This window comes from Carcharodon carcharias, chromosome 19, assembly GCF_017639515.1.
Source record: "Carcharodon carcharias isolate sCarCar2 chromosome 19, sCarCar2.pri, whole genome shotgun sequence".
In the NCBI taxonomy this organism is placed as follows: domain Eukaryota; kingdom Metazoa; phylum Chordata; class Chondrichthyes; order Lamniformes; family Lamnidae; genus Carcharodon; species Carcharodon carcharias.
This window is the reverse complement of record NC_054485.1, coordinates 43,122,069-43,135,134: the sequence shown is the minus strand read 5'-3', so window position 1 is coordinate 43,135,134 and position 13,066 is coordinate 43,122,069. Positions and strand designations below refer to the sequence as shown.

At 45.8% G+C, this 13,066-nt stretch overlaps 1 protein-coding gene across 3 annotated transcripts in view; it reads left to right on the top strand.

The window, feature by feature from the left end:
- Positions 1 to 13,066, top strand: part of angpt2b (angiopoietin 2b) — a 263,137-nt gene that overhangs the window by 119,677 nt on the left and 130,394 nt on the right. For all 3 annotated transcript variants that reach the window (XM_041212758.1, XM_041212757.1, XM_041212759.1), the window contains 2 exons: positions 1,901 to 2,022; positions 11,592 to 11,824. In XM_041212758.1, the coding sequence (XP_041068692.1) occupies positions 1,901 to 2,022; positions 11,592 to 11,824 (355 nt within the window). The remainder of the gene's footprint in view (positions 1 to 1,900; positions 2,023 to 11,591; positions 11,825 to 13,066) is intronic.

Here is a 13,066-nt window from a genome sequence, read left to right as displayed (position 1 = left end):
TCTGGATGCTTACCATGGAAATGTTATGGTGGTTAATACCTAGCCTAACTCAGTGATTAGCCAGTGTAATTGAACTGAGCATCAGAACTAACCCCCTAACCCAACCTTACTACCCTCCCGAAACAAAAACAAAAATAGCTGGAAAAACTCAGGAGGTCTGACAGCATCTGTGGAGAGGAATACAGCTAATGTTTCGAGTCTGTATTACTCTTCTTCAGAACTAAGAAATATAGAAATGAGTTGAAATATAAGCTATTGAGGGGATTGGGACAGGTAGAGCTGGATTGAGGGCCAGTGATTGGTGGAGGCAAAGAAGAGATTGCCAGAGATGTCATAGACAGAAGGACAAAGGATTGTTGACAGTGGTGACATTAGCTGAAGAATGTGCTAATGATGACATTAAGGGTAGAAAGCAGGAAGAGCAAGTGACAGATAGCCCTATGGGGGTGGGGTGGGGTGGGGGGAAGGGATCGAAATAGGCTAAAAGGTAGAAATAAAACAATTGATGGAAATACATTTAAAAATAATGGAAATAGGTGGGAAGATAAAAAAATATTTTTTTAAAAATTATAAATTATTGGAAAAGGGGGGGATCGGAAAGGGGGTGGGGATGGAGGAGAGAGATCATGATCTGAAATTGTTGAACTCAATATTAAGTCCAGAAGGCTGTAAATTGCCTAGTCGGAAGATGAGGTGCTGTTCCTCCAGTTTGCGTTGAGCTTCACTGGAACATTGCAGCAGGTCAAGGATAGACATGTGGGCATGAGAACAGGGTGGTGTGTTGAAATGGCAAGTGACAGGGAGGTCTGGGTCATGCTTGCGGACAGACCGAAGGTGTTCCGCAAAGCGGTTACCCAGTCTGCGTTTGGTCTCTCCAATGTAGAGGAGACCGCATTGGGAGCAGTGAATGCAATAGACTAAATTGAGGGAAGTGCAAGAGAAATGCTGCTTCGCTTGAAAGGAGTCTTAGTGTTTTAGCTTATTACCCCCATGACCAGCCTGATTCGACCTGACTACCCCTCTAACCAGACTCAGCTACCCCACTGACAGCAGCACCCCCCAACCCGACTATCTCCCAACTCAGCCCATCCCAACTACCCCCAACCCAACCCGATTGCCCATCTGACCCGACTGCCCACCTGACCACCAGTCACCCACACATCCACTCCCCCACCCACTGAACCCTGGGGCGTAGAAAGCTTTGCAGGCAGCAGCAATGTGCCCAGCAGTGCCACTGACCAGAAGACCTGGACCATTATGGTCAGTGTCTGTACTTAAGCTGTTATTAGCCCACAGTTTGCTACCCAGTTACAAAATTATGGAATAACAAGTGCAGAAGCAGAAAACTCTGAAATTTATGTGGCTAGATCTCTGGTAAAAATATCAAAATTGTTTTATATTTGCTTTGACTGTCTCTTTCTCTTTCTGATACTTGGTCTCCTTTCAGTTGTAGCTCACTCAACTCCTATGTATTTAGTTGCCTCCAAATCAGTCTCCCAAATGACTTCTGAAATGGCAACAAATACACGTTTGCATTGAAAGAAAAACAGAAAATGCTGGAAAAATTCAGCAGTTCTGACAGCATCTGTGAAGAGAAAAACAGAGTTGACATTTCGAGCCCATATGACCCATTTTCTGTTTCTCTTTCAGGTTTTCAGCATCCACAGTATTTCATCACGTTTTCATTGAGTTCCACTAAGAAGGTTGCTGTCTATTTTTCAAGTGGTACAAACGCGAGCAATTAAAAAAAAAGATTAGCAAAGCCACCTGGCTGTATTCAGCACTTGCTTCAAGTTTTTTGTTTAATATAGAAGGACCCCAAAGCTTCGCAGGTATTAATCCTGGCTCAATTGAGAACAGTTCCTTTTCATTCTCAATAATTACTTGCGTTATTTTTAAGGTTCTGAATCAGACATCGCGGCTTGAAATCCAGCTGTTGGAGAATTCGCTTTCAACAAACAAACTGGAGAAAGAAATCATGGTGCAGACACAGGAAATTACCAAACTCCATGAAAAGAACAGGTGCGTTTAAATGCAGCTGGCATTGTCAATGATGCAGCCAAAAACTCAAACTGCGAGGCAAGGTGAAGAGCTTCCAGATAAAATAGACAGAAACAAAGGGCCCCTGAGATTTATTCTCCTGAGCTCAGTGCAACCTATAATTCAAAAAGCCATAGGACTAAAATGAAAGAGTACTTGAGGCTTGACTCTGTCACACAGTAGGTAGTGAATACGTGAAAAACCCCTTCTCAAAAAGCCGTGGATGCTGGATCAGTTGAAATTTTCAAGACTTGAGGTCGATAATTTTTTGTTTGGTAAGGGCTATGGATTAAAGACAGGTAAATGGAGTTGAGGTTTATTGACAGAATAGGCATGAGGGAGTGAATGGCCTAGTGCACTTGTTCCCATGTTCCTAGCTAAATCATGGTTTGTATATCGTTCCAACAAACCTCTGCACACGCATAATTCAATGCCAGGCAGAATCTGCTGCATGGCTGGCTGATAATTTATGAACCCTTTGCCTTTCCATTAGACAAAAGACCATTCAGAGCAGTTCATTTTGTCAAGAACCGCAGCTTTAGCCCATTTTAACTTGCAAATATAAATGGTGGATTCACCTCAGTGCTACAAGCTCCATTCACAATCATAATTTTTTATTAGAACTCCTAACTACTTCTAATGCTTCAAATGCTGCAGTTAGGTGATAATTGACAAGTTTAGAGTATATATTATTGACTCTATGAAATAAGTGCATTAGAAGTTAGTTGATTCAGTATTGCTTCAGCCTGGGTAACATGATCCTACTGTCGATTTGAAATTGAGCTACTTTCGTGATACTGAACATCTGGTCCTTTCAGACTCTCTTTGTTTAAGCTATGTTTTCATGTGCATTTCACAAAGAATAACACCAGTTGGAATGCGTTTCACTGCATTTGGACAACATGGGTTGAATGACAATGATAAACTGCCTCCTTTTCTTTTCTGTGGTTTTACATTCTCTAAATACTCTAACTTTTACTGCCTTACAATACACTTATAACTCTGCACAAAACAAATACAAGGTATGTTGTGCCTCTTATCATCCTGTCAAATCAAATTTCACGTCACTGTAAATTGGCATTGTCTTCACTCATAGACTCAATAGGACAAATGGGGTTAAATTTTCAAATGATCATGGAGGTCGAGTGTGGGTACAGGTATGCATTGAAAATCATGTTCCCAATGCCTCCAGAACACAAGGCGATTTTTAGTGGGAGGAGGGGAGCTGGAAACCCACAGGCTTCCAATTAACTGTTTGCTGAGCACATTTTCAGGCCTCAGAGGAGCAGTTTGAAGTTTTCAATCAGCAGGCATGGGGAACACAGTGTCCAGGACTTGTCAGAGTGAACCTGTCATGAACACGCAGAGGAACCATGTATGCACCGGTGCACGTACTTAAGAAGCAGAAAATTATGCTCAGCTGCTCAACCAGCGGCACAGAGTTGCCATATTGCTGGTGCTGAACAGCTTGTGTTTGTGAACAGTGAGATGGTGGAACTCCTTGGGGGGTCATGAAGCCACAGGCATCACTTGGACAGCATATGTTGGTAGAGGAAGCCCTGCTGAATGAGTGGTAGGTGAGGGAGTTGAAATAGGAGCAGTTTACTCTGACAGTGTAGTGAGGAGCAGCTTCAGCAGGTGCATCCTCCTAGTCAGGAAGAGGCCAGAGCAGCGCAGAACGGGACCACATGGGGAAGGCGGCGCAACCCAACATGTCAGGTGTACCACAAGCAAACCAGCTATTTGCAAATGACAGGGTGCCATAGGATATTGCACCTGTTCAGACAGATGGTCCCTGCCATTTGCACTCTGGTCCACAATGACCTGATGCCTTGTGGCCCTCATGATAATCCCTTACCTGCAGCCTCAAGGTCAGTATTGCCCTGAATTTTTTTATGCATCTGAGGTTGTTCCAAGGATCAGATGTGGACCTGGGTGGCATCTTGCAATTGGCAGCTCATCAGGTCATCAGAGAGGCCTTGGATGCCTCTTCTGGAGGTTGGAGGCTACATCTATTTTAAGATAAATGAACCAGCGCAGACAGAGGTGCCGTGGGCTTTGCCACCATCGTTGGATTCCCTCAGGTTCAGGGCGTTATTGACTGTGCCCACATAGCCATCAAGGCTCCGATAGACCAGCCAGCCAGATTCCTGAACAGTAAAGGCGCCCACTCATTGAATGTGCAGCTGGTCTGTGACCACAGCAAGCACATCTTGCAGGTCTGTGCTCAGTTCTCTGATAACTGTCATGCTTCCTTTATCCTGCCTGGCGCCGCAACACTTCAGGCCAACATCCAGACTCTGTAGGTGGGTGTTGGGGATAAGGGTTAACCTCTGAGACGGCGGCTTCTGATGCCCTTACAGTGCACATACACAGATGCAAAGAAGCATTACAACCAAAACCATCTCTGAATATGAACTTGCATTGAACAAACCATTGGCAGCTTGAAATTGCACTTGCGTTGCCTTGACTGGTCGGTCTTTCAAGTATAAAGTGTTATGACCACAGGCAATGTTTTTCATTGAGCAGGCCAAATCCCAGAGGGAGCTTGTCTTACTGATCATAACTTTTTTTTTTGTTTTTGGAAACGAGGGGGAAATTACTAATCCCAGAAGCGCAAACCTCAATAACACTTTGAGGATTTTAAAATTAGAAGATTTATTAACAAAAGTAAAAAAAATACTTAAGTACACAAGATTAAAATTACACAGTTAAACAGCCTTAGAAAACAATCCCCCCCAAAAAACCACTTGGTCAGAACATGCAGGCAAACTATTTGGCAATATAGATATTTTTTATAGATTTTTTAACCACAGCAATCCAGTAATTTTATACAAGGCAAGACTGTTGCTACTGTAATAAACTATACCTCACACTTCTCACTCTCTTCCGCTCTGCTGTGGAAAACCGAAAGAAGTTCAGAAACAGACTGCTTTCTGAAAACAAAGACTATTCTGGCTCTGGCCCTGGATAGCTGCTTCAAATTCACAAGTTTTCTCAACACAGATCTGGTCTCAGGACATCTCCCCCACATAGACAACACAACTCAACTAAACATATTCCTTAAATATCCTTTTCCCCATTGATCTTAGGCTCCATTGTTTTAAGCACCCCTTTGAACTCATGTTTTTCCAAAATATAAACAACTTTCATGTCTTCCTATTGCCTCCACTTTCAGGTAAAATATAATTTAACAATCTTCCCTCTTTATCTATGAAGCCTTTGTAAGTTGTAAAGGTCCCTGACACTTCTAAACTCCCTTTGAAACTTAACAGCTGAAAAGTCAAGTTCCTATTTATAATGCAAATTTCAAACCAAAACAAAAACAAAAATACCTGGAAAAACTCAACAGGTCTGGCAGCATCCGCGGAGAGGAACACAGCCAACGTTTCGAGTCCGAATGACCCGTCAACAGAACTTCAAACCAAACCTATTTACACGTACATTCAACTTCACCAGAGCTTCTTGTTACAAATGCATGCAGTTAGCACTTTTACCTTTCATTTCTCTGCTCCCACAGACAAGCTGTCTTTACTAACCTTCCCCCAGTTTAATTACACTTACAACCTTCCTTATACAATGCTACCACATTCCCAAAAATATATTTTTTAAATCCATCTTCACAAAGGACAGCAATCTTCTTTAGTGTGTGTCTGTGAGAAGTCTTTATTGAACTGATCTTAAGATATCTGCCCCAGAGGCAGAGTGCTTCAAGGCAGAGTCACATGACTATGGCAAGCCAGTTAGTCAGTACAGCATTGCATTTTCAAAACCCAAGCAGTCGGGTAGTGCCATCCAGTACAAGCCAGCCAGGGTGTCACAATGTGGTTATTTGCTATGTGCTGCACAATATGACTATACAAAGACCACTAGAGCTGGATGAAGACAAGGACCATGGAACACCACTCATCTTTGGTGAAGGAGGACAAAGGGTGCGCTCTAGAGGTGCTTAGTGCCCAAGCTACAGATGATGGCTGCCCAGGCCGTCCCAGGCCTCACAGTGATTGGCAGGCTTAGATGGCTGCAAGGGCTGTGCTAATTCAACAATGTTTCGCTTGGACAACCCACAGCCGTAATGATAGATAACCCTGTAACTCACTGTCCATCAAAGAGATAAATCATCCAGCAAGACAAACACAAAAATCTGAAGAATCCCATTGCCACACAAAAACATAGGGCAGAATTTTTCACCCCGCGGGCATGCGCCCCACCTGATCAGGAGCATCCCAACGTCATCGAGCACTTTCAGTTGGCGGGCGCGCGTGAGAGGCGGCAGTGTGCCCACCGACAATTAAGAGGCCGATTAAGGCCCTCAAGCAATTAATTGATGCTCAACCATTCGGTCGGTGGGTGGGTGAATAGGCCAGGTGCATTTTTTAGGAAACCTCATCCGCCCGTGGAAGAGGTTTCCAACGGTAACTAAAAAAAAATAAAAACTTTTTAACATCATTGTTTACACGTCCCTCTTCATGTGATTGAGTCAGATGTGGGGACATGTTTATATCGTTTGTAAAATTTTAGTTTTGTATTTAAAATTCGCCAGCTCCCTGAGGCAGCTCTGTGCCTTCAGGGAGCTTTCAGTGCACAGACTTTAGCACTTGCACTCCTCCTGCCCCCACCCTGGCAGTGCTGAGCATTTCAGCGTGCCTTTCATGCTGGCTGGCTATTAACTGCCCAGCCAGCGTGGAATCACGGTCGGGGGTCCAATCACAGGCATTTTGCAGGTGCCCCTGGGCCCACCCAACAAGGGGAAAATCCTTCCCATAGAGAATGGGGTCTCTATCATTAACATTCACCCACAACATAGACCATAGCACCACAGCAAACTCAGGCCCCTCCTGCTACCTCCCTCTTAACTCCATGTGCTGGAGTTATGCTCCCCATCGGCTGGTTTGAAGGTGGGCGAGGGGGGAACATGTAAAATTCAGTGCATACCCTGCCTGCTGCCTACCTGCCCATATACCCCTGCCCCCACTGCAATTTTACCAGCAGCAGGGTGGCACACCTCCTCCTGCTCACTTGAGAAGTGCTACTCACACAGTCTTCCCCATTCTCATCTTGCTTGAGGCCCAACCAAGGGGTGTCTGTGCTCTTGGAAGGTATGGAGGAATGATGTGATGATGCTGGGTCTGGAACATTTCTTCCTGCCAAGAAGGCCGGACTGGGCTGGAATGCTCTCTGCCATTTCTATAACTGGTTCTTGGGAAAGGAGCAAGAAGATGTTGATGAGGATTCAGCTCCTCAGCAAGTACCTCAGCAGAACCAACGCCTTACATGACAACAGTTGTTTAGCTACAGCGGGCATTTCCATGGAGTTTCCTCCATGCCTTTCACCTGTAGATTGAGCTATCAAATGTCCCTGCTTTTCATGGCTTCCTGTCTCACCATGGCCCGCAGCCTGATGCAATGGCACCCTTGTGATTTCCAGCCCCAGAGTGTGGCAATCCAGCACACCACCACGACCTGTCTCAGACATTTCCGAAGAGTTTTTCCTCTCTTTCCCAGCAATATGAGCAGAGAATGATTTCTGAGCAGGCTGCCCTCCTTCACCTATTCCAGCATGACATTCAGGTAAGATGTTGCATTCTGCAGCGATGGTCCCTGCTCTCTTGCACTTCGATACCCCTGCCCCACATTCCCCTGCCCCCCCCCCCACCCCCCCAAATCCCTTGCCAAGGCCTGTCAGCATGTCTCTGGTGAGCCCTCAAACATTTAAGTCACAATCGAGCTCAGCTCTCCTCCTCAAAACCCGAGTGCAGTACCGACAGTGGCCACCATTCCAGGTGATGCTGCTGGCCCTTGATATGTCATTAAATGGCTATGGGACAGCTGTTCTTCTGTTGGGCGAGCTCCTCCCGACTTTTCAGTTGGAGGGGGCAGTGTGTGGGGACCACCACACTCTGTAAAATCAACTCTATATCCCTTGTGACATCAAGCAATAATAAGACACAAGTCTGATTGAAGGCATTATTATTATTATAATTATTATAAAGTTCTTGAACAAACCAATTGAGAAAACATACCCAGGTGACCCAAAAAGCACAACTAACGATGTAACACATTGTGTTCCCATCCGCCTCTACAGGGGGTGCTTTCCCTGTGACTGAGGATGACCTAGGGGCAGCTTGCTCCCTTGTCTCTGCTTTCGGCTGTGATGCCTGTGGCTTCCATCTTCTTCAGAGAGGTGCTCTTGGGGACTGCTCCTCAGTCTGCTGCTTCTGCTTCATTGCGGAGGCAGCCTCTCTCACAGGGCCTTGCGGCATGGATGGTTTCTGAGTTGGAGGGACTGAGGAGTTGAGGGATGATGCTGGTGCCTTCAGCATCATCCCTCAAGTGTCAGGCAATGACCATCTCCAACAAGAGAAAATCCAACCATCGCCCCTTGATGTTCAATGGCATTACCATCGCTGAATCACCCATTTTCAACATCCTGGGAGTTACCATTGACCAGAAACTGAACTGGACTAGCCATATAAATACTGTTGCTACAAGAGCAGGTCAGAGGCTAGGAATCATGTGACGAGTAACTCGCCTTCTGTCTCGCCCTAAAGCCTGTCCACCATCTACAAGGCACAAGTCAGGAATGTGATGGAATACTCCCCACTTGCCTGGATGAATGCAGTTCCTCCAAAACTGAAGAAGCTTGACACTGTCCAGGACAAATCAGTCCGCTTGATTGGCATCACACCCATGAACATTCACTACCTCCACCACCGATGCACAGTAGCAGCAGTGTGTACCATCTGCAAGATGCACTGTAGGAATTCACCATGGCTTCTTAGACAGCACCTTTCAAATCCACGACCACTACCACCTAGAAGGTCAAGGGCAGCAGATAGATGGGAACACCACCACCTGGAAGTTCCCCTCCAAGTCACTCACCATCCTGACTTGGAAATACATCGCCATTCCTTCACTGTTGCTGGGTCAAAATCTTGGAACTCCATTCCTAACAGCACTGTGGGTGTACCCACACCACATGGACTGCAGCGGTTCAAGAAGGCAGCCCACCACCACCTTATCAAGGGCAGCTAGGGATGGGCAATAAATGCTGGCCCAGCTAGCGAAGCCCAAATCCCATGAATGAATAAAGAAAAAGTGACCCCCTCTTAAGGCTATTTGTATGCCCCAGCCCTTTGAAGGTGCCCTTACATGCTGGATGAGGCCACCAGCTGGTTACAGTTGACATTTACTTCAAGTATCTTTGCGCCTTCAGTGACACTGAACATCAGTGCTACAGATGGTGTCACTCTTTCTGTGCATGTCAGTGTAGTGCTCCTGCATCTACTCAGGTTGCTGCTGCATATGGCTTTCCATGACTCAATGGACTGCTCTCTCAATGGAGCAGCCCATGAACTCAAAACCTTGAGACATTTGGGAGCAAATGCTGTGCACGGACTCTTCCATTGTCTGCCCATGGCTCCATGATGCCATAGGGACCTCCGACATTGGGGAACTCATCTGCTTCTGATGCTCCAGAAAAACCATCCTTGTTTGTGATACCTGAGGCACAGAATTTCCACCTAGCAGAGCATGCCAGTGACTGTCCCATGTCCTCCAGCTGACTCTGTCTCACTCTCCTCTTCCTGCACACTTGAGAAGTGCTGCTCACCCAGTCCTCCCCATTCTCATCTTGCTTGAGGCCAAACCAAGGTGAGTGTGTCTGTGCTCTTGGAAGGTGTGGAGGAATGATGTGATGGTGCTGGATCTGGAATATTTTTTCCTGCCAAGGAGGCCGGACTGGGCTGGAATGCTCTCCGCCATTTCTATAACTGGTTCTTTGGGAAACACAAGAAGGTCGTGATGAGGACTCGGCTCATCAGTAGGTGCCTCAACAGAACCAACGCCTTACATGACAGCAGTTGTTCCACTACAGCGGGCATTTCCATGGAGTTTCCTCCATGCCCTTCACCTGTAGATTGAGCTATCAAATGTCCCTGCTTTTCATGGCTTCCTGTCTCACCATGGCCCGCAGCCTGATGCAATGGCACCCTCGCGATTTCCAGCCCCAGAGTGTGGCAGTCCAGCACACCACCACCATCTGTCTCAGACATTTCCGAAGAGTTTTCCCTCTCTTTTCCAGCAATATGAGCAGAGAATGATTTCTGAGCAGGCTGCCCTCCTTCACCTATTCCAGCATGACATTCATGTAAGATGTTGCATTCTGCAGTGATGGTCCCTGCTCACTTGCACTCCATATGTGAGAGTTGCTGATGTCTCAGTAATGCAACTGGCCACTTGATCTGACAATGTTAGGGAAAACTATGGGCACTAAGTCTGTTCAGCTGCTGTACATGCTCAGATAGACAGAGATAGAGGCCTGTCAGTCAGGTTTCACTTGATTCTCACCTTTGCAGACCTTGGCTCATTGAATCTTTTTCTACGCTAGACCCACATGCTTCTGGACACTCCCCGGTTACTGATTTCTGTTGCCACGTCCACCTCGGCCCTCTTTGTAGTCTCTGAGCACATTTCTTCTTTCAGATGCTGGGAACAAGATTTCTTTCCTGTCTGCCACTGCACTGGTTAAAGCCTCAAGGGAGGCAACATGGACCTTGGTACCGTCCGTGGACACCTGCGTGTGTCAGCGCTGGTCCTTTATGGCTGCTGCTTCATTACACCAGTGAATGTAAAACCCAGTCATGGCTGCCACTCACCTTTTTAAAGGGCTCTCAGTTCCTAGGTCCTGTCTCTAGGCCACTCCCGGTGCCAATATTTGGGTGCCAAACCCATCCCCGGGCCAATTAATCCCTTTGCGCTTTAAAATTGTGTCACGTCACTAATGCTAACGCGATGCAGGGTGAGGACCCAGAAATTATCCCGTCGTTGGGTTCCCGACCCTAAATTGAAAATTCAGACAATGGTCTATTCCTGCTCCTTTGAGACACATCTCACAAACTTGCCCAAGGGCATGAATAAGTCTGACACTTTTTCTGTGCCAATATGGTGGCTCCACAATGCAGAACACAGACTTATGTTCAGGCCTGTAATTCCCAAAGATTAATCCTCAAATTCATCCTTGACGATTACAAGCAGAAAGAAGGAAAACTGCGGGAAAGACTCGGCTACGAGCACTTGTCCTCATGCCCAAGCATCTTGGGTTCTACAATGGAACATGGCACAGGGAAACACAATAGGGGAAAGTGGAGAAAGGTGATAGAAATCAGTCTTATACGAACTAAAATGAAAAAGAAAAATAAGCTGCGGGAAGCCACCTGATTTCATGACAAAATGTCATGCACAATGATCAGACTACTAAGAGAATCTTCTGGTGATGGGAGTGTTGAAGCCTTTAACCCTCTCCACAAATTTCCCACATGCAAGAGGCCCTACACCATTCCGAATTACAGCGATGGTTATGACTGCTGGCAAAAAAAAAGTGACGAATAAAGTTTTCTAATTTTGAACGCTTTTAGGGATGGTAGGAATGCTTGCATGGATTATTAAGTCTGGATTCCTCTCTTACAGAATATATGTGTTTAATATATAAATCATTATGCAGTGAACTGCAGGGACATTGATCCTCTCCATGACATTTTCTTGCCTTTCAGCTTTCTGGAGAAGAAAGTCCTGGAAATGGAAGGTAAACATGAAATGGAGCTTCAGTCAATAAAAGCAGAGAAGTTGGAGATGCAGGACCTGTTGATGAAGCAGAGCATAATTATCGGAGAGCTTGAGAAGCAGCTGAGTGTAGCCACGCAAAATAACAGCGTCCTACAGAGCCAGCAGGTTTTACTAATGGAGACTGTTCACAACCTGCTGAATATGGTGTCCCATGGCAACGGTTAGTGATAAGATCATGTTGAAATTTCATACTGGTCTCCCTGTCGTTGAATATGGTTGTATGTTGTGCCAGCGGACAGAATCGTGGGGTGACAGGAGGTGGTTTTGTCCGCATTTTATGATTCCCTAATCACAACACCTTCCATTCTTAAGAAATAAAGAACAAAGACTTCTTATCGGTAAAGAGGAGAATGACACTTTGTCTGATCTTGAGCATTTTCCAAAAGTCATTTACTAAGCTGGATGAGACGTTCAGCTGTAGAGAGAGAGTGAGATGGTGTTGTTTGTTTTGGGTTAACCTAGCAAAGAGCCAGCAATGATAGCAGATATAGCTCATTTCATATGAACATACAAATTAGGAGTAGGGATTGGCCATTTGGCCTCTCGAGCTTGCTCCCTCACTTGATAAAACATGGCTGATCTGATTGTGGCCTCAAATCTATTTTCTTGTCTACTCCCTTTACCTCTTTACTTCCTTGTCAGTCAAGAATCTATCTAACTTGGCCTTAAAAATATTCAATGACCCAGCCTCTACTGCTCTTTGAGGAACAGAATTCACCAGACTAACGGCCCTCTGAGAGAAAAAAATCTCCTTATCTCCATCTTAAATGGGAGACCTCTTTTTAAACTGTTCACCCTAGCTCTAGTCCCTCCCACAAGGGGAAACATCCTTTCAGCATCCAGCTTGTCAGGTCCTCTCATATGTTTCAATAAGATCATCGCTCATTCTTCTGAACTCCAATGGATAAAGGCCCAACCTGTCCAAATTTTCCTCATAAGACACTCCCTTCATCCTAGGAATCAGTAAAGTGAATCTTCTCTGCAATGCTCTTAATGCAATTACATTGTTTCTTAAACAAGGAGACCAAAACTTTTCACCAGAGGTGGACACAGCAGTGCCCTGTACAACTGTAGCAAAATCTCCCTCCTTTTATATTCCATGCCCCTTGCAATAAACAACACATCCCATTTGCCTTCCAAATCACTTCCTGTACCCACATACTAACCTTTTTTTGCAATTCATGGACCAGAACACCCAGGTCACTCTGTACTGCTGGGGTCTGCAATATCTCTCAATTTCCTTGGGCACCCCCAAGGATCTCCAAACCTTCCAGACCTCTGACTACCACCCAGCCATCCCTCCAAACCAAGGATCCCTCTCATGACCTTCCTGACCCTGGAACCCCCCAGATCTCGCACCCCCATCGGACATTGGACCCCAGCCCCCGGACCTCAGCCCTCC